Below are 19,973 nucleotides of genomic sequence, written 5' to 3'. Positions count from 1 at the left end.
CTGGTAACCAGCACCCACCATCTGTGCTAGGCTAGACCTCCTCACCCTATCTCTCCTTTTATTCTTCCTTCTTTTCTTTCCACTGTTTTTTTCCCTCTCCTTCCTCTTTCTTTCAGCATGTGTATGCCTCTGTTTCTCCCTCTTCCTCTGTAGCGCATAAGTAGCCCTCCAGAATCTGAGGTACAGATTTTGGTGTGAAGGGTTCATAGGTGTGCATATTGACAGTGGCTATGTTAAGGGAATTAACCTGGTCTCGATTTTCCTTCAGCTGTGAGTGCCACCTTTCTTGCAGGTGAGACAGAAGGGAGGGGAGAGGAGGGGTCCCCGTGTGTCCTGGTCTAGCCGTCTCCTCCCCAATTGCACTGATAACCACACAAGCGTGACTTTATTAGACCAAAGCTCAGTTAGCACAGCTCAGGCCAGCCATCGGGCATCAAGCAGCGCCCCATTACCACGCATGGCAGGTAGCAGACGGAGAATGTTAGGTTAATGGTCTAATCAAGCACGGGTTAATTTATTGATGGTTTCATTGGCTGCTGCGGTTGACAACAATCAGTCCCGATTTCAAGCTCCGAATGCGCTGGGCGGTTCGCCGGTCGCTTGGCATTTCTGACAGTGTTCTAAAGCCGCACTTCAAAGGCGGAGGCAGCGTTCTCAACAGGTGCCGACCTTCAGCATTCTTCCGCCAGCTCTCAGAGGGAATTCTCCCAGCGCTGGCAGGAATTCAGATAAAAAAATCCACAGAGCTATTTCTGTCTGTGCTGCAGTGCGAAGGCCGAGACCACTTAACCACATAACCCATCCCTTTAACCACGCATTACCTGCCACCACACTCCTCACACACATACACCTCGCACTCAAGGCTGACGATTGTGTGAGAATGTACTCATTTTCAGTTGCTCATTTTCACTGCTTTTTTCCCACAGCTGTATGAAACACATTCTTCCCATTCTGCTTGTGTTCAAGCTTCATTATATAAATGTTGAATTTTCAATGTAATGCAATTAAACCAGAAAAAAATGAATACCTTCCAGTTCTGTTTTTTATCATTTTATTTCAGACAATGGGATAGCATGTCTGATGGATAGTCAGCTAATATATTAAGATCGACAGCTAAAGCTCGTAATGGTAGCCAAATGTTTTTCTGGTTTCCTGTCTCTCAATAAAACCCTGGAATTCCAAATAATCCTGCCAGATTCTGGCCTCCTTTGAGCCTCTCTGTGGGAGCCCTGTTGGTGTCATATGATTGCGAGGGGTCAGCAGTGTGTGTGTGAGGGGTAAGGTGCACAGTTCCCGAGGGCAGCTGTGTAAACATTGCCCAGCCTACGTAGGGTCCAGGGTGTCACTCCGGGAGCCAGGTGCACTATGGGGATCTGCGCTGACCTCACTGCAGTCCCCCCAGCAATCAACTCCCAGCAGCTCTTCCACATCTTTGCAAGCATTGCAGGACTGACAATCAGGTTTAAAGCGCTTCAGAAGATAACTGTCAACTGCACGCTGCTCGCACAGACTAAAACCGTCAAAAACAACATGACGGTTCAACATCTCAACAGTGTGGTGCTGATATTAGAAGATGAACGGTTGAGAAGGACATCTTCGGCTTGTGTGCTGCTCCCTCACTAGCGCAGGATGATAACGCCATTTATCTTTCATTACTTTTCACTCTAGCTTTATTGCTCTTTTGTTTTGGTCTCTCTGTCATTTCAGCGTTATCGAGTTGGTAATGAAATCTCATTTTAAAAGTGAAACTTTGTTACCTGGAGTTTTATAAGTGCTTAAATGAGTTAGCAAGGAGCCTCTTCGTGACTGATATGATGAGTTTGTTGAGGTGATGACTTTATGTATTATAACTGCGTTTGGCTTCACAAGTGTCCTCACAGTTTTAAAGTAATGGTACAAGTGCCATTTCTCCTGCCTTACCCTGCTATGCTTAGTCGCTTCATGACAGATTTTTAATATATGCCTCGTAATGGTGCTTATCTTAACAGGCATTTAGTTAAAGCAGGAAGATATCATTTGTGGTAAAATCTTCCCCTAAGAATTTGGCGAAATATCTATAACCGGAAGAGTTAGGCCAAAGTCTTGTGGCATCTTTTTTTTTTTTAACAGTTGCATTATTTATAGTTGTGCCTTGAGAAAGTCTCCTGAAGAAGCGTATTACCTGAACCAGCCTGGGATGCGCAGTGTTGTGTGTCTGAGGGTGGATGGTGATTTATTTTCTCTTACATGTTAAAAGAATTGATCAGACAGCTGACACTCCATAAATCTTACTCCAAATGAGTAGGGAAACTTTTTGAAATTTTCAAATTTTAGAGGCAGGTGTGAGTCTTAAATGAAGAAAGGAATTTTGTCTCGTTTCAGGCTGCAAAATCCTACCAAATGTCTACCATAAAACACAAACTGATTTAGAGCTGTTAATGAGTGTCTGACAGACAGAATAGCCCAATTACACAGCTATGTGGTATTCAAACGAGAACATAATGGTTCGTATTATGTTCTTACATGGTATCACTCAATTCTCCATCACAGATGCCCATATTGAATGGCTGTTCCCTCTGTGAGGCAAATCTCTCCTGATCTCTCACTGATCTGGAGAAGCACAGGAGGGTCCATTCCTCTCTGCAGGGAGCAGTACAGGCTAACTGGAGTGCAAGAACGATTGCCAGACATGTTCCTTCGCTCTGTCAGGTGTTCCAGGCTGTCTTTAAAGAGATCACGGATTCTCAATTACTGCAATTTTTACTAGATACTGCAGTTTTTTCCTCCTTTACTCTGTCTAGAGGTTACATGTGATGACACTATGACACTGCAGTTAAGTGGACAAATTGTTCAGCTAATACCAGAGACTAGAAGAGCTGGACCAGATTTGGATTTGATATGAAGGCCAGATGTGAGCACCTTCAGGATGCTTTGCACTTCTTTGTTCTTCAAAGCTCTTGAGTTTCAACAAGGCACAGGCCAGAAATAGGATTCATAAATGCTTATACATGTAATTGTTTTGGATTATTCTCAGGGAAAAGACCAGCCAGGTGAGGGGAGTAGAGAGGTTCATTGTGAATGTGCTGGGGCTTTTTGGGGTGTCCTTGAACGTGCTGTCAGGACCAGGTGCAGGCAGCCGCCACATGTGGCAAAGCTGATAATCTTCAGCAGTAATGATGTTTTTGGCCTTCGCACTCCCCTCCGTTTCCTCTGTACACACACGCGCGCGCACCAGAGCTTATCTGAGCCTGGGGAGGCTGTGACATCACAGAGGCCAGGACCAATAATGTGGGGGAGTTTGTGTGTGTGTGTGCACACAGACGCCCGGCTGTCGCGCTGGATGGGTGGTCAGCGGCACTGGGGAGAGATTAAGAGCATGCTGATGATTTCTGGAATGCCGGGTTTCTTGCCCTGCAGAGCTGCTGCCTTGACTTGCTGCAGGAAGCTCCACCAAAGAAGCCACAGGCAGGAGCAAAATTGCACTGGAAGAGTGGTCTCACCACTGACGTCTAATGCTTTCCACACTCAGCAGGGATATCCACACATACACACACACCCGCATACACGTGTACGCTGGAGATATGGAGCATGTGCCAGCTAATTGATACCTCCAGCAGAAGTCAAATGGAAAACTTGTTCACAGACATGTGTGAGACACATAAAGAAATGAATGAGCATGGACTGGAGAGTATAACAGAATGATCCCAGCTCTCAGACGCATCACGTGCCTGGACTGATATTGATCCTGGAGTTTGGCTATGGGGAGATGACTGAAAGTGTTCCACAACAAGGAGAGTCTTAACACACACATCCAGGGTATATCAACACTTCTCTCTCTCTCTCTCTCTCTCGTGCCCCCTTAATATCAGGGCAGCTCCTCCATTTAAACCAACAGAACACGGCTTATAAAAAATAAAACAAAAAAACTTTTTTTTTTTTATAAATATAATTGCAATAAGTACACCGGCCTTATGCTTAAATGGGGTAAATGGATCTAGTCGTCTAATATGCTCCCATGTAGTACATTTGAAGACCGTGATTGGACAATTGACACCTTAGACCCACATTGTTTTAAGCACTGATGAATTGACCATTTACAAAATAATGATTAGCCCGACTGTCAGTTAGAGCTGCACAACAAATCGTATTTTAATTATTATTTTGATATGAATTTCCACGCTAAACACAAACACTTTGCTAAGAGCTGCTTTTTTGGTTTAAAATCTACATTCATATTTTCTCATTTTTTAGAAATATATGTCAGCATGGAAATATTATTTTTGAATAATAAAATATTTTTAAAAATACTCCTCTTTGTGCTACTGAACATGTTAGTCTGTCAGCACAAATGCTACAGATGCTATGGACTCTATTTCCTCTTACCCACATCACATATTTTGTCCCTGTCATAGTGCTTAATACTCAGACTTGACCACCAGCCTCCATCGTGTTATATAAATATCAGGTAATAACCACAGATCTCTCAGCTCAGTGTGCTGCGTTGTGTGACATGGAAATACATGAATCAGGCTATAAAAGGTGATGGGTGCTGGCTTACACTGTGCTGTCTCGTCTTACTGGGGAGATTACACCCTCATCAGCTACAGCGAGGAACCAGAGATGGCCAGAAATGTGCCTCGTTATCACTGTCTCCAGGGAACCTGACCGCATGCCACTCCTTCCTCCCCAGTGGTGTGTGTATGCGTGTAAGTGTGTTAAAATGGCCATGTCTTTAGCTGATCATGCTGCACTCAGCTCGAACTGCTGTGCAACACAGGATGAAGATACAGTACCATGTTTGGACTGGAGTGAGTCTCTCTCACATGATGCTCTCTCTCTCCTTCCCTCTCCATCTCACTGTATTTCAGGGCAAGTTGTCACTGCTAGGATTAGGGGTCATTATTGTATTCCCATATCTCCTCTCCCTCAGGCTCCATATCCCTGCAGTATTTGGTGGGCTCTCCTCCTGCTCAGCCATTGCGGTGTCTAGCACAGCTCAACCCCTCCTTTCTTAAGCCTCTATTAACTCCCCTATTGGCTCAGGAGTAGGAGCTAGTGGCACTCAGGCTCTCAACCTAAACTAAGTGACTTACTCATATGCTGAGAGGAAGAAAGTGACCCACTTTTCAGGTAAAGTGTCTTGCTTTGCCAAACTACATTGCCACTTCTTTCACAGCCATAACTTTGTGTCTTTCCTGCAGAAGAGGTCCGGTGGAACCTGAAGAGTACCCGGGACAGCCGTGGACTGGACACAGGGATCCTGCCCACTACCCTGCCCCACAGCCAGCATACCATCCCAACTACCCTCGCCCGCTGGACCCTCGGCAGGGTGACCCAGGTTTCTACCACCCCCCTCCTCCACAGAGAGGGCCTCTGCGGCAAGACGTGCCACCCTCTCCCCCTGTACCCCTCCGAGCTCCGCGTTATGACACCATGAACCGCGGAGGCTTCCGGAACACCAGTCCAGAACGCTTCGCCTATGCAGAGGGACGACCTTCTGACCCCAGACAGAAAAATGCCATGACTGCAGCTGTTTAGGCACAACACCACATTTCTTTGTGCAAAGTGTGGTTCACTTCACCACTGCAACTTGTCAGTCGCCTTTTCATGGACAGTTTATGTACTTGACGTCTGTTTTTGCTGGGTCTCATCCTCTGTAACTTGCAGTGCTGCCCAAGGCCACATCTCAAAGTACTGACATCACATTCCTAACTGCTCTGCCAAGAGAATGTCAATAGAGCTGCAGCACTGACCTCTTCTCACCCCTGCTGGCCCTGAATGAGAGCCAAAAGCTTCTCCAAAGCTGTGACTCGACCACAATGGAGGAGTGCATGTGTGTATGAACTTACATGTGTCAAAAACAAAGCCAAGCAAGACTGTAGATTAATGACGGTCTCTCTCCCATGGTGCCTTGTGAGCATGCCTGAGGGAGTTGGATGCTTGTCCAGATGACAGACAGGATTTAAACCCCCTCCAGCAATACTTCCGATGTATTTGGCACACGCTAAAGAACGCGGCATGGACTCTACACAGTGGTCACAAAGAGTTCTGGAACACACACAGTGTAGACATGTTATTATAGCCGTGTTAAAGCACACCATATACAGTACTCTCCTTCAGTGCCATCTTGAGTGTGGAAAGAACCACTATAGTTTGTGCGTCTCGCAGACTTTACACTTTAAATCACTGCATGTTTCCATTATACAGCCACTCTGCACACATTAACCTGTAACAGTTAGGTATTCATACTCATGTTCTTTCATATATTACTGTTAGCGGAGAGGACATCTATGAATAGTATCATTATAGAACACTGACACTCAAATGAGCCTTTGGTGCATCAAAAAACAATTTGAAATTTTGCAAGTGAAGGTACGCCACTCTGTGTAGACAGACTTCTTTGTTTTTGTTTTTTGGTTTGCTTGAAGTTGAAGATGAAAGAAGGAGAAAGGAGGATTCACAAAACCTCTGCCACTGCAGAAGGATGAGAGGAAGATTGAGCTGTTTTTCCACATGCCTCCTTCAGCTGGCAGTGGCTTTTCTGCAAACTACTCTTGCCAACCGGACCCTCGTTATTATATCTGTTTTCTACCATATTTGTAGTTGGTGCACACTTTGAATGTACAAATGACACTCTCTGCATTCAGAGACCAGATAATAGACAAATCAGATTCTGCTTCTTCCATAGTAAATATGTATCATGTTAATCTCCGCAACTAGGTATTAAAAGATGTCTGTAATGAAAAATGTTGCTGGTCTCATAGCATCAAACATTTATACTAAACACAATCTTTTTTACTAACCTCTTTTATAACATCTCCTTATTAAATATGCATTTGAAAACATGTGAGTTTGTCTTTCTTGCTGTGTTTTGCAAGTTAAAGTTTTTTTTTCTTTTTGGCTTGTACTAAATACCAGAGGTGAGAGTACTCAACAAATGTGCTTTCCAGTGTGAAGCGCCAACATTTTCAAAGCAATTTCATCTTTCAAAACCTGCGAAAAAAATTATACCTTTGTGATAATAGATAGGGCCAAATTAACATCCTCATAATTATCAATTATGAAGACAAGATATGCATCTGTGATTACGGACCAATTTTTAAATTTCAGATGAAACTTGGCTGATTGGAGAATTAAGAGTTGCATTGTGATAATTACTAAGGGCGCAAAGCATGTTATCTGCTACTGTTTAATTAGTGGCTCAGCATTCTGACCCAGAAAAGATAGAGGTAGAGAGAAAAAAGAAAGAAGAATTCTGGAGAGAGAGAGATAGAGTGAGTGTACAAGGCATACAGTGCACGCCCTCTCTGGGTGTGTCTGACAGCGTTCATGTATCACTACATCCTGGATTTGATTGTAGACCTTTGGATGCAAAATTTACACCTTGTATTAATGTGTTTCAAGTCTTATATTCAAATATAGATTTGATTTGATTCCATTCACACTTTTCACTAAAATGTGTCCCGATTTGACCAGATGAGATCCGATGTTACTTTCCCCAGTGATAAGCACAACACCTACATCATTTCCATTTTACTTCTGTTTACTTTTTCCTCATCACGATACAAATCGATGTGATAATTCACTTTGTTTCCAGCCTTATCTTCCATCTTGCATTTCCTTGTTTATCCTCTCACCTGCTAGTCAGCACTCAGTAAATATATTTTCATGTGTGTAATTGTGTATATAGAAAACGCCATTCTATTTACACTTGCACTGAATGTGGTCAAGGTCTGTATCTGATCGCCTTCAAATGTGGTTTGAGTATTTCCATTGTAATCCAATCACAGTGCAAACTGGCAATGTTTACACCTGGTTTGTGAGTAAAAACCAAAAATGATTCGGTGGCCAAAATTACATATCACAATGAGCAAACTAAAGCCAACATACTAACTCCAGATTACTGGAATGTCAGGCCTTGTAACCTCATTCATCCAGATTTGCACAAAAAGCTCGACACAGCAAGGCTTTGCACTTTTTCGATAAGCTCTATTCAGCTCTATAGGCAAACACAATTGTAGTGATGGGGCCAATTTTGTAGATTTGATTTGGGACTGTTGTTCACCCAGATGTAGGTTTGTTTATAAGGCATAATGAAATTCTTTTTCTTTTATTTGTTTTTCTTTTTTTCTCTCTTTTTTAAATTGTTGTTGCAATGTTATTTTTGTTTTTTTTTTTTCCGGGTGAGCCCAGCTTTTTCATTCATATTGTGATCAGAAGGAGAACTAGTATAATTGCTTCATCTTCCAGCTCTCCCAGAATCCATTTGTGATGTGTAATTATTGCAAGTTATTATTAGGCAAAGTTTTAATTAGCAACCGAGGCCAGAGTAATTACACTTTTTCATTTGGTGTAGCTGTTCGCACCGTCATGGCTGCCAGCAGGAAAGGACGTTTTAGGTTGCTATAGTCTTGGTGATCCACATAACTATGGATATGCTGAATACGCTTGTACGTGTGTGTTACTGCTTTGTCACTCTTGCTTTTTTTTATCCCTACTTTCAGACTTTAGCCATAATTCCTGTAATACAAGTCATTACTGTAGTTCAAATATGATTTGATTACAAAAATAATGCAGGCTATTATACATTTGAGTACCATTAATAAAATTATACAACTGTTGTACAACATTGGAACTTGATATTTGAAGCGTAGTTTGAGGATTTTGGCTAAGTGCGTTATCTGGAACATTCTTTCTGGACCGGGAGGGGAAGGGGTGAGCTGTCCCACAGAGAGCTATTAAACTCTGTCAGTGGAAATGTACTTTGGATTGGATGTGACTGAGTGTGTGAACGAGAGTCGTGGTGCTGATTTATTAAGGGTGTGACGGAAAATCTAGAGCCGTTTCCTCTCAGGCCTCTGTCGGGGCTTTAGGACTTAACACCAGCGCAGAAAACATTCTCTTTCCACAGCTCACACTGGATTACCTCGCCAGTCCTGCTGTTTTACAGTAGCCACAGTTAACATCTTTAACACGGAGCATTAGTAATACAGCATGTGTTCCACTAATTGTTTTAGTAAACACAAAGGCTTTGTGCGAGATTGTGGGCATGCAGGTCTCCAAAATAGTATGAATCATGATAGATTGAGTCATGTTCTTTCTCTCTCTGTCTTTTCTTAGCATCTCTCCGTGAAGGAGAAGGAGACGCCAGTGGCATGGGAGTTATGGAGGAAATCTGGTCACGCTGTTGGCCCTGTAGTGTGCCAATGTCAAGCTTGCAGAAGTGTGAACTAGTGCTGACAGCAGCCAGAGCAACTCCCCGAGCCTCTGCCTTGCAGATTTATACCTCGTCAAGGTCACTGGCACTGTATTAAGATAGTAGGCTTTGCCCTGTTAAAGCGCAGTTGCATCTGGGCAGTATAAATTCCATTTCCTGTCTCCATATCAGTCTAATGGTGCCTGGAAACTCCACGGCAGCTGTTTCCCTTCTGCGTGTGTGCCCGCTCCTTACCCTCATGACCCCAACTTACAGCGTGGAGGGAAAGGGATCTGTGGTTTGAGGTTTATGAGCATGCGTTTTGGGAGCGCACAGGCTGCTCTTTGTGTCCTGAGGTTGGCCCACATTCCTGGGGCTGCTATGCTTCTTTACTTCCTGTGTGCACGGCCGGCTGCCAGGGGGTCCCATGATGCAGGTTCACCCAAAGGATCCCCAAGGCCAAACCCACATAACGGTTTAAGTTTCTTTTATGCACTCTTCTCTCTGCATATACACTGTGCTATCAGGCACCTTCCACGCTTGGGAGATCAGAGGCAAAAATACAATACTCTGTAACGTCTGTGTAGCCTCAGAGCTATGTCGATGTCTGCACCTGAGCCGAAGCAGCTTTCATCACGTTTCACACTCATCATCAAACAGTGTTATTTGTGACAGGATCAATTTGTTTCACAAAGCTGATTGCTCGAAAGTCTCGCTGCATTTCTCCGTTCTCCTCCAATGTGAAGGAAGGGGAACAAATTGACTTGTATTTAGAAATCATGCAAGATCAACTCTGGTTTGCTCCGGCCTTGCTCATTCACCCACTTTGGGTTTTTTTCCCGCTCCCCTTTTCTCCCAATGATTGTTGTGTTGATAATCGGACTGTTTTTCTGGAATTGAGTTTGGAGGAAAGTGGTCCGAATAGTTCCAAGCTCTTTGCAAGAGCAGAATAATGAGGCTGGCAAAGCAGGGCAGATTCATGCATTTCAAATGCTGGAATGTGAGGGCTCACTCGTTTAAGCTTTTTTTCCCTCTTTTTCTCCTTCTCATTGGAACATGGAATGAGATTATTAACTGTGGTTTTGTTTTGCCAAAGCTCAGCTGTGATTAGACTATGTCCATAGAAGGTGTGGGTAGCACTGTAATCACCAGCCAGAAGTGAAAATGGGGGGAAACTTTTACAGAACTCTTTATGTCCCTCTGCCAGCCAAATGAACTTCACCTGCAGGTGGCAGAGGTCATGCTCCATCTGCTCTTACAGTGCTAAGTGTCTGCGCTCTTTTGCTTTGGCACTACCGATTTATGGATGGGGGCTAGGCCTTTTTCTAAGGGGGTTTGGGGGCATGCTCCCCCAGTGGGATGTTTTTTTAATACCTCCAAATTATCTGTTCATCATAAACTTTTAGAGCAGCAATAGGAGGAAAATGTATCCAAAAAAAGTCATTTTTTAGTCAAGGCACACAGAAGATCTGCTTCTTCAGAGTGTGTTAAGAACAGATCGTTACAACTTCAATACTATATCTGTCCACCTACACAGATCACAGACAAAGGTATTAAAGTCAAGCAATGCTGTCTCCTCTCTCTTAGATAAGCTGCAGCTCCTCAATGTTATTCAAACACACAGATTATAGATTGTTACAGTCTAAGTTAGTGCAACTAGTTAGAGTGATTTTGTCCTGTATTTGTTTAGGCTTAAACGCTCACTCGCTTTCTTCTTGATCGCTTACCTTTATCAGATCTGCTTCTTCAGCTCTGTCAGTCTCCTTCAGCTACTTTTCTCTCTGTCCTTGCCTGTGTTTAGCTGAATGGTCTTCAGAGCTGCCATCACTTAATTGTCATCCACAGATAATTCAGGGATGTAAAACTGTATTATATATTACATATATCTTAGATAACCGGTATTATACTTATATATAATATATAGCTGGTTCTGGTGTGATTGTTTTGAAATGCTTTTGAAAATAGTTGGCTCTTCAGCTAGCTAGCATTCCAGCTTTATGACTTACCCCCTTTTTACCTAAAGTTAACTTAGTTAGCTAGCTAACAAGCAACCAGCTAAAAACTTGACAACTATTTGTTTTGACCACAATTTGCACAAATCCATATTGTAGGTAGAAAACTTCACTCTGTAACTGCTTATTATGTCAGACTGTATATTATATATTTTGAATAAGGCCTAATCTTTATTTTAGTGCACACTTATCTACAATCTTGTCACAACTTTGGTGGTCTGGCTTTACTTTGCAGAGTGAGCAGCACCAGACACCCTTCCCAAAGGTCTGATATGATTGGCGTACAACTTAACAAGGTCTGATATGATTGGCTGAGCTGGTGTTACACTTTTCACTGATGCAAAACAGCAAAGGATTGTTAGATCTTATGTTAGAAAATTTCTGGTAGCACTGACGAGTCAGTGATGCATTACAGCAGCAGCAGCACCTCCCCCAGTTAGCCCCCTGCTAACCCAGTATAATGTAAATTTGGACACACAATGGCACAGTTGCATAGTGAAGCAAAATACTGTTATTTTGAAATAATAGTGTACATTCATTTAGGGGTGCTAAAGCCCCCTAAAACTGGCCTAGCAACATATCTGTGTTCTGGATTGGAGTAGTAGGGTTACTGGTAGTATCATCCAACCACAGTCTAATTGCACTGTTTTTGTAACGTGTTACTGCTGCCTAGGGAGAGCAGTCTTGTTTCATCCAGCAGGCATCACACCATTACTGTCAAAAACACATTCATTTGCAGCAAGGCAGAGTGGCCTCGGTCAAAAAAGATTTTTCCCCGAAATGCTGAGGATGTCTTCGACTGCCGGTGACGGTGCAGACGGCCTACGCAGACATGTGGTAGCGTTTAAAATGGTTTTGGATTAGGGAAAGTTGAAGTCTAATCCAAACCCACTGAAGTGTCCAAGCAGAGTGATTTGGAAAGGCAAAGCCATTTGGATCTGCTCTTCACAGATACAGGGCGTCAGAACTGCGCGAGAACTTGCAATTTGCACAACTGGCAGATCACTTTCATTCTCCACATAGTTATTTGAGTGAGGGGGGGATGTCGAAAAGGGATTTTCCACCACAAATAATTTAGTGCCTAGATTACCAACATGTGTTGTTTTGTGGCGGAACACGATAATGGAAATAAATAATGAAATGAGGACATGATGATTGCACAAAAAACCCTGAATTCCACGCTTTTAGCCTTTTTACAGCAATTCAAAGGTTTTCCACAGCTCAGACGAGGAGGCAGGGTTGAGAGAGAGCGAAGGAGAAGGAGACGCTTCGTTAACGGCTGCCACGGTGAGAAAGCTTGCACGGTGTGAGTCGCTGCCACTCATCACTCTGTCACACACTCCACATTAATCCTCTCCGTTGTGGAGAGTTATCCCGCTTGTTAACAGAGTGTAAATTCAAATCCCCCTTCAGCTAGAAAGCACTGAGTTATTGCTCTCCTTCCCCCGACATCCAATCCTGCTTTTTTTGGATAAGAGAGTGAGAGAGTCACATGGGCATCAGGCGATGTCAACCACCATCTTTCAACCAGTGGTCACCATGGAAACCTCACGGCCACTGTAGCACGGGATAGGCCATTTCTCGCTCTGACTGGCCGATGAGAAGGCCAGGCATGCTGGCCGTTCTGTAGCGATCCTCTCGGGGAAAGCGTGCCCAGATCATTCTGGAGTGCCACGCTTGAAAAGCTCCAAGTGGATAAAAGCTTAGAGTTTGAATGCTGCTTCTTGTTTGCTGGAGGACTTTGAGGAGATAACGGCTCTGTATCTCACACCTGTTGACTGAGCCTCAGTCTGCTGAGGCCGACTGCCCTTCAAGTTCCCTGTATGGCACTATTGTCTTAACCGTATCCGAATGTTTAATTGTTCGTCAGAGTTATCGTTCCTGCCCAAGTGAACTTGAGGACCACGCAGAGCCACACACTCTTCTCACACAATGGTGTTTATGACCTGGCACGCCTCACAACATTCCTTTCAATAAAATCCAAACAGACACATCTTTATTCCGAAATCCACTTCGTTTCACCGCTGAGCAAACTAAAAATAGAGTGCAGAGAGAGAGAGATGTTTGAGGAACCATCCGCACTCGGTGCATCCGCACATCAGCATGCTATTGGTTTTTTCACTGTAATGGATGTTCAAGAGGATTATTCCATTTGGCTGAGTGTATTTGAGAATTCATTTTTGCTCTCGAATCCTTTCAAGGGAAATGAACACCCTGCCGGCGTTCCGAGAGGTGGGACAGCCATTTTAAACAAATGGACAGCTGAAGTCAAACATTCTGGGGCTTCTACGCTCGGGGTCCGTGCTTGTGGAGTCTGTCGGCCTCGTTGTTGACTCACTACTGGGACGGAGTGTCTGGGAGAGAGATAAGTGGAGAGAACACACCAGCTTTGTGTCCTGGAGAATGTAAACAACATGACGCCTAGCTCAACAACGGTGTGCTCATCTTTCTTGTGCTTTCTCTCAGACGCACACACACTCTTGCAGGTTCATCAGCTCCCCTGCTGAGTGCATGTATGTCTCAGTTAGCAGGTCTGAGTGGTTTGTCATGCTACACAGCTTAGCCCTGATCTCCAGAGAGTTGCCATATGGTGTCGCCACAACCAGTTGGGTGTGTATGGAGCAGTGGGGTGTGCTGTTACACACGTAGAGCGTGTTTGTGAGACCCAGGGTAGCCGCTTAGAGCATGCTTTTGGGTTCATCAGCCTTGTCTAGAAGCTCAAATGTGCCATACTGCAATCAGGCCTGTGATATTGGTCATTACCTGTATCTAGTTCACTGGTGAAGCATGATCATTGGTGCTAGGCCTTCAGTTCAGGCCATAAATATCAAAACGAGAGAAAAAACACCTCTACGATTATAGTCATTTCTGCAAGTGCCCTCATGGGGGCTAATAGCATGTTAGTGCTAAGGTCAGCAGTAACAGCAATTCACCAACATATTTTGGCCTTTCTAGATCAAACATGAACATTTGAAGTTTTGCAAAAGACATTCCATGTTTTAATGCTTGTAACAGACATTTTAACATAGGTTTACTTTGTATGTTGTACAAAGCAACTGCTGGTATTCACAGTCAAGGATTTATCTAGAATTTCCAAAAGGGCTTGAGCGATGTTTTCTGGCAAAATTTGTGCCACCCATGGGAAATTAAAATGTCCTTGGTTGATTCCACTTTTAGTTCCTATTTATCTTAACAGTTAATGTGAAATCTACTTGGGTACCACAGAGGAAAAACAATCCTTTGGTTTCCAACCAAAACTTAACAATGAAATACGAATATTACTACAATAGTTATAGGGTTTACATATGAGGACGGTAAAAATTAGAACTTTTTTTTTTTTTTAAACTTAACAGAAGACCCTGATGGTTCCTTTCCAGTTCAGTCACAAACATTGGCTGTTTGTACAAGACGAGACTTTACACAGTGCAGAGGCAGAGATGCCACTGTCCTCTGTGGCCAGAACTCAATTAAACGGGACACTACCCATCACTCCCAGGCTGCTGAAATTTCACTTCTTCAACACAGTCTCATTAGCAGCTTTTGGCTGTGGTTTGGTTGGTGCTGTTTTTCTGCAGATGGCTTGGGTCATGTGTTACACCTGCCAGCAGTGCTCTCCAGTGTCTCCACCGCACCAGGTCAGTTTCAGCAAGTAATGCCTCTCACCTGGACACTGACTCAATTTCAACACTGTGGCCTTTACAGGCAACTTAAACCCCTTACTCAACTCTCTTGTTCACTTACCCTCTCTGACTGTCTCTCTCTTTCTCCATCTCCCTCTAAATGCCTCAACATTCCAGCAGTTGGTGTTCCTGGGTATACGGTTTCTTGGGAAGCTGTTACCGAAGCCCTTGAAACATTCCAGATTGAGATTTTTAAACAAACGTTGGTGTGGAGTGGGGAGGTGTGGGGTTTCTTCTGTAGGTAAGAGATGAATGGAGTTCACACAACAAACACACTCTGAGACTTCCTGTGCCTGAGTCCATCACCCCTCACACCCTCATTATGGCTGAAAAATGTCACCCTCATTAAAAACGCAATTAGACTTAATTGAGGCCTAAAGTAAAAATAAACGGCAGGGTCATGTTTATTATTTTACTCTCACCTCGGACATTTCTCAGTCCACCCCAATTTTCGCAGTTTTCCCTCTAGTCTGTGTTTTCTTTTGTCTGGCCCCTTTTCTTCCACTGAAGTGCCTTATCCATAATTGCTTTTAATTGGACTTACATAATTACTCATTTTAGATCTTCACAGATCATGCATAAAATTACATCCCTTCAAAACTTAATGTATGTATGTCCTTTTTTCTAAAATGCTGTTTTTATATTATGTGCTTGTCTGTCATTTATGGAGCATTTATTTGCTGCCTTTCAGCTCACTGATGGGCTGACTGCACGTACACATTTTATTCAGACTGTACTAGTCATAACCTACAGTGTAATTTGCTGTTATTTGTCTACAGAGATAACTGCAGTATGTCCCACTAACGCTTTCTTCAGTGCAGATCTCCAGCTCAACCAAATGCCAAGAAACAATGCTTCTGCTCCAGGGATCTGTACTACCTTCTCCAGCTGTAAGAAATGGGAAAAAAAATCATTTTAAATGACAATTTTAAAGTTAATTCAAAGACTGGAAAAGATCATTAATAACATTGTTGCATTGTGCATCCTGTGCATATAATATTCCTATAAAAATAAGGGTGCCAGAAAGGGTTCACAGTCCCACAGAAGAACTTTTTTTGTTCCCAAAGAACCTTTCAATTGATGGTTCTATACAAAACCTGTTCTGTATATGAGATGTGTGTGAAAAATCTTTTTAAAGTTTAAGGAACCACATTATGTAAAGGTTTGAGGAAGAACTTTTTAATAGGTATACATTGCATTAAGTGAAGTTTCTTTAAAGCTTTTTAAAGGTTCTTCACATTCACAAATCTCTCTTTCAAACATGGTTCTTTCAGGAATCAAAAGTGGTTTTTGATTGCTTTTACTGGTGCATAGAAACAGGAAAGCAGAGACTGGAATGAAAATCTGTAGATCAGGTTTTAAATTTCGGCTGAAAACCTTTTATTCCTGATCATTATTTAGTTAAATATCAGTTTTGTTTCATGATATTACACTTGCATTATTACATATTTTAATTTTGGAATAACATAATAATAAGGCATTTTCCTTAGTTGCATTTTTATTCATTTATGCATTTTTGTTCATTTCTAGGTTTACTCCTGTTTGAACTGCTATGAGATTTTGGAGCTGATATGAAGTGTTGAAATTATACAGTCTAAACCTGTGTGACTCCTCTACTGTCCTGCCAGAGTGCCCTCGGCTCTGTCCCTCCCAGCCTTGCACACTGACCGGGAAACATAAAGTAGGAGAATTCCCAGGCTCCAGAGGAAGAAAGAAAGAGAGAAATATGCTGTATTTCAACGGTGTGTCTGCATGTGTGCATGTACGTGTTTTAATAGTTCAGGTCTGTTTCCCTTGCAAAGTTCCTATGAGTGAACTGGGCCACAGTGACAGTCAGTCAGCAGATGAGTCAGTCTCTCTCTCTCTCTCTCTCACTCTCCCATTCTCCCATTCTCCCTCTCTTCATTTTCTCTCTCTTTCTTCCTCTGTCTCTCCCTATTCTCCCTCCGTCCTCCATCTTTCTCTCTCTTCCTTTTTCTCTGTCTCTCTCTCCTCCATTTTCTCTTTTTTCCTTTCTCTTTCTCTCTTTCTCTCACTTTCTCTCCCCGTTCTTCCTCTGTCTCTTTCATTCTCCCTCTCTCCCCATTCTCTCTCTCTTTCTCTCTTTCTCACTTTCTCTCCCCGTTCTTCCTGTATCTCTTTCATTCTCCCTCTCTCCCCATTCTCTCTTTCTTCCGTTCTCCCTCTCTTCCATTTCTCTCTCTTTCTCTCTCTCTCTTTCTCTCTCTCTCTCTGTCTTTTTCCTCCCCCTCTTTCTGTCTTGCTTTTTCTCTCTTTCCCCTCTCTCTCCCATTCTCTCTCTTTCTCCTCCGTTTCTGTATCTTTCGCTCTTTTCCTCACTCTCTGTCTCTCCCTTCCCCATTTTCTCTCTCTCTTTCTCTCTCTCTCTCTCTCTCATGTCTTATCTTCCAGTCCAGTTGTGGCCTCACACACACAAATCACAGTGTGCTGTGTGTGTGAGTCACCAGGGAGGGGTTAGCAGAGACACACTTCACTTGACAAAGTTGAATTTCCTAATGGGGCCTGTCTTTGCTGCTCTGCAGGAGAAATGGAACATTAAGGCAGGAAGCTCCACATGAGGCAGAAAGGAGGAGAGGGCAGCCACATCACAAAGGAAGCCCTGGAGCCGTGTGGGAAAGCCATATAGACTGTTCGATCAGACCAGTATTAACTGCAGCGTTGGCTCCAAATGTGGTGGTCACTGCCTGTTGTTTCCCCATCAGTTCTAATGCTGTTAGAGAGCTACTATAGAATGACCAGCTTTGGCCCATTCTGACCCATTATTTACCTTCCTCCATGGACCCTCCACAGGTGATGAGTGTGGGAGACAGTAAAAGTCACCAGCCCAGGACTCGTTTGGAGCAGCGTGCGGCTCAGCTCAGCCATTAGCACCGCTGCCTGAACTGCTTCGCTGAGCGGCCAGGAATAACAGACCGGGCCAACAGCAAGCTGGGAAAGGCCAGAGGTCGTAGCGGTGGCGCTAAACCGCAGCTGTGCCGACACCGGAGGAAGTGTGGTAAGGCAATCACCCATCACACCAGCTCCCTTCATCAACTCCCATCCCACTCACCACTGGAAAAAAAAAAACGAGAAACCCAAGCCTCATTGGAAAATCCTAGATTTCAAGCCCAGACTTACAAATCTAATGCCTACCATAAAGGAGAAGCTTGTCACTGCCAGATAGAATGCTACCATGAGAATGTTCAGCAGAGAAATTGATCTGTAGCAGCTCTCAATAGCAATGTGAGAAATGGCTGCTGCAGAATAGAGTCATGTGGACGCTGTACCACTGTAACCACCATAAGGGACCATCAACTTTGACTAGAGCTGGGAAGTAATTACTTACATTTCGCTGCTGTTGGAACAAAACCATTTTCCCCATTTTTGTCATTTTTCAGTTTTTGACATAATTTGAAAATGCCCATTGCCCTTTTCATTGTGTGTAAAGTTCATGATAAACTGGCCAAAAAAAAAAAAGAAAAAATTTCTGGTTCCATTGATTTACATTAAAAGTTAAGTAGGTTTTATTTCCTTCTCCTGTAAAGTTATAATTTCGGAGATGCAAGGTTTTGTTCCGACAGCAGCGATTTACGTAGGTACATGTGCTCAAGTAAAAAATATTATAGATTTGTACTTTTCTGAGAATTTTCAGATCATTAGTTTGATGTCTGTATTTGTAAAGAAAGTACTCTACTTATTACTTTGTTACATTTTAATCATACACTGCAAGAAATGATATCTTAACAAGTGAAAACTTAAATGTTGTCAGTAAATCTAATATTTCTCATTATGTGACTGTTGTAAGAATATTATAAGACTATTCCACCTGTTTCTGTACATTTTTACGTATTTTAAGTGATTTTGTGTAGTGAAAGTGTCTTATTCCATTGGCAGATTAGTTTACTTGTGTTGAGAAATAATGAGGATAATTTTGCTTATTTGAAGAAATAATGCTTAAAACAAGTAACATAATCTGCCAATCGAATAAGAGACTTTCATAAGATAAAACTGCTTAAAACAGATAAAATTGTCTAGAAATAAGTAAAATAATTTCAGAATATTCTTAGAACAGTCTTATTATGAGAAATAGTAGATATATTGACTACATTTAAGATGTTTACACTCGCAAGATATCAGTTTTTGCAGTGCATTAAATTACTCATAACTTTTTCTCTGTTTGTTGTTGTTTGTTCTCAGTATGTTGGTAACAGCATCTGCAATGCTTTGCAGTTGGTCACACCTCTAATTGAGATCCCAAAAGGTAAAAGAAAGCAGACTTCAGTTCTTATGCTGGTGCCGTATGTACTAAGTTCTGCTGCAGTTTTATATGTTTATATGTTAGCACTTAAATAGTTTTTTGACCTGGTTCTTCAGTTGTTTTTTGGCATTTTTACTTGAGTCATTATTTCACTGAAGTAGCAATACTTTACCTGAGTGTGGAGTTTGTCTACTGTACCCATGACTGCCTTTGACATACACTTGTTCATCCAGTTCTTCCAAAATCAAGGGTATTAATAGGGACTTTGCTGCTGTAACAGCCTCTTCTCTTCTGGGAAGGCTTTATACTGCATGTTGGAACACTGCTGTGAGGATTTAATTGCAGCATTAGTGAAGTAAGATACTGATGTTGGATGATCAGTTCTGGATCAGAAACACCACTCCAACTCATCCCAAAGGTATTAAATGGAGCTCCATCTCGTCTGAGAACACAGCTTTACTGCTCCACAGCCCAATGCTATGGGTTTTATAATGCTAGGGGGCTCTATACCCCTCTAGCTGACATTTGTTGACCTTAGGCTCATGGCTGCTCCTGCCCAGCCTGTCTTCAATGCCTTTCTGTGGAGATTATGCAGGCTGTGTGTGCGTGCAGTTGAACACCTGTGTCAGCAATAGGTGCACGTAAAGTAGCTGAATTGACAAATTAGAGGATGTGGATACTTTTGGACATTTAATGTACCTTTTGTAGGGGACAGAAGTGCCTGGTGTTCACCTTGTGACACAAATCAGGCTTTCTCTTATCTAATAATCCACCAGCTTCCTCTTGGCTTTCCCTTACTTCATTCAAACATCTGCATGCGGCCACACACCAATCTGCATAAGCTAATT

General features: G+C 42.8%; 1 protein-coding gene across 6 annotated transcripts in view; it reads left to right on the top strand.

The window, feature by feature from the left end:
• Positions 1 to 6,822, top strand: part of pard3bb (par-3 family cell polarity regulator beta b) — a 305,148-nt gene extending 298,326 nt beyond the window's left edge. For all 6 annotated transcript variants that reach the window (XM_036568581.1, XM_036568590.1, XM_036568609.1 and 3 more), the window contains one exon: positions 5,181 to 6,822. In XM_036568581.1, coding sequence (XP_036424474.1) covers positions 5,181 to 5,517 — 337 coding nt within the window. In that variant the 3' untranslated portion in view covers positions 5,518 to 6,822. The remainder of the gene's footprint in view (positions 1 to 5,180) is intronic.
• Positions 6,823 to 19,973: the final 13,151 nt, after the last annotated feature.

This window comes from Colossoma macropomum, unplaced genomic scaffold, assembly GCF_904425465.1.
Source record: "Colossoma macropomum unplaced genomic scaffold, Colossoma_macropomum, whole genome shotgun sequence".
NCBI lineage: Eukaryota > Metazoa > Chordata > Actinopteri > Characiformes > Serrasalmidae > Colossoma > Colossoma macropomum.
Note: the sequence above shows the minus strand (reverse complement) of the source record. Positions and strands in the feature narration are given on the sequence as shown.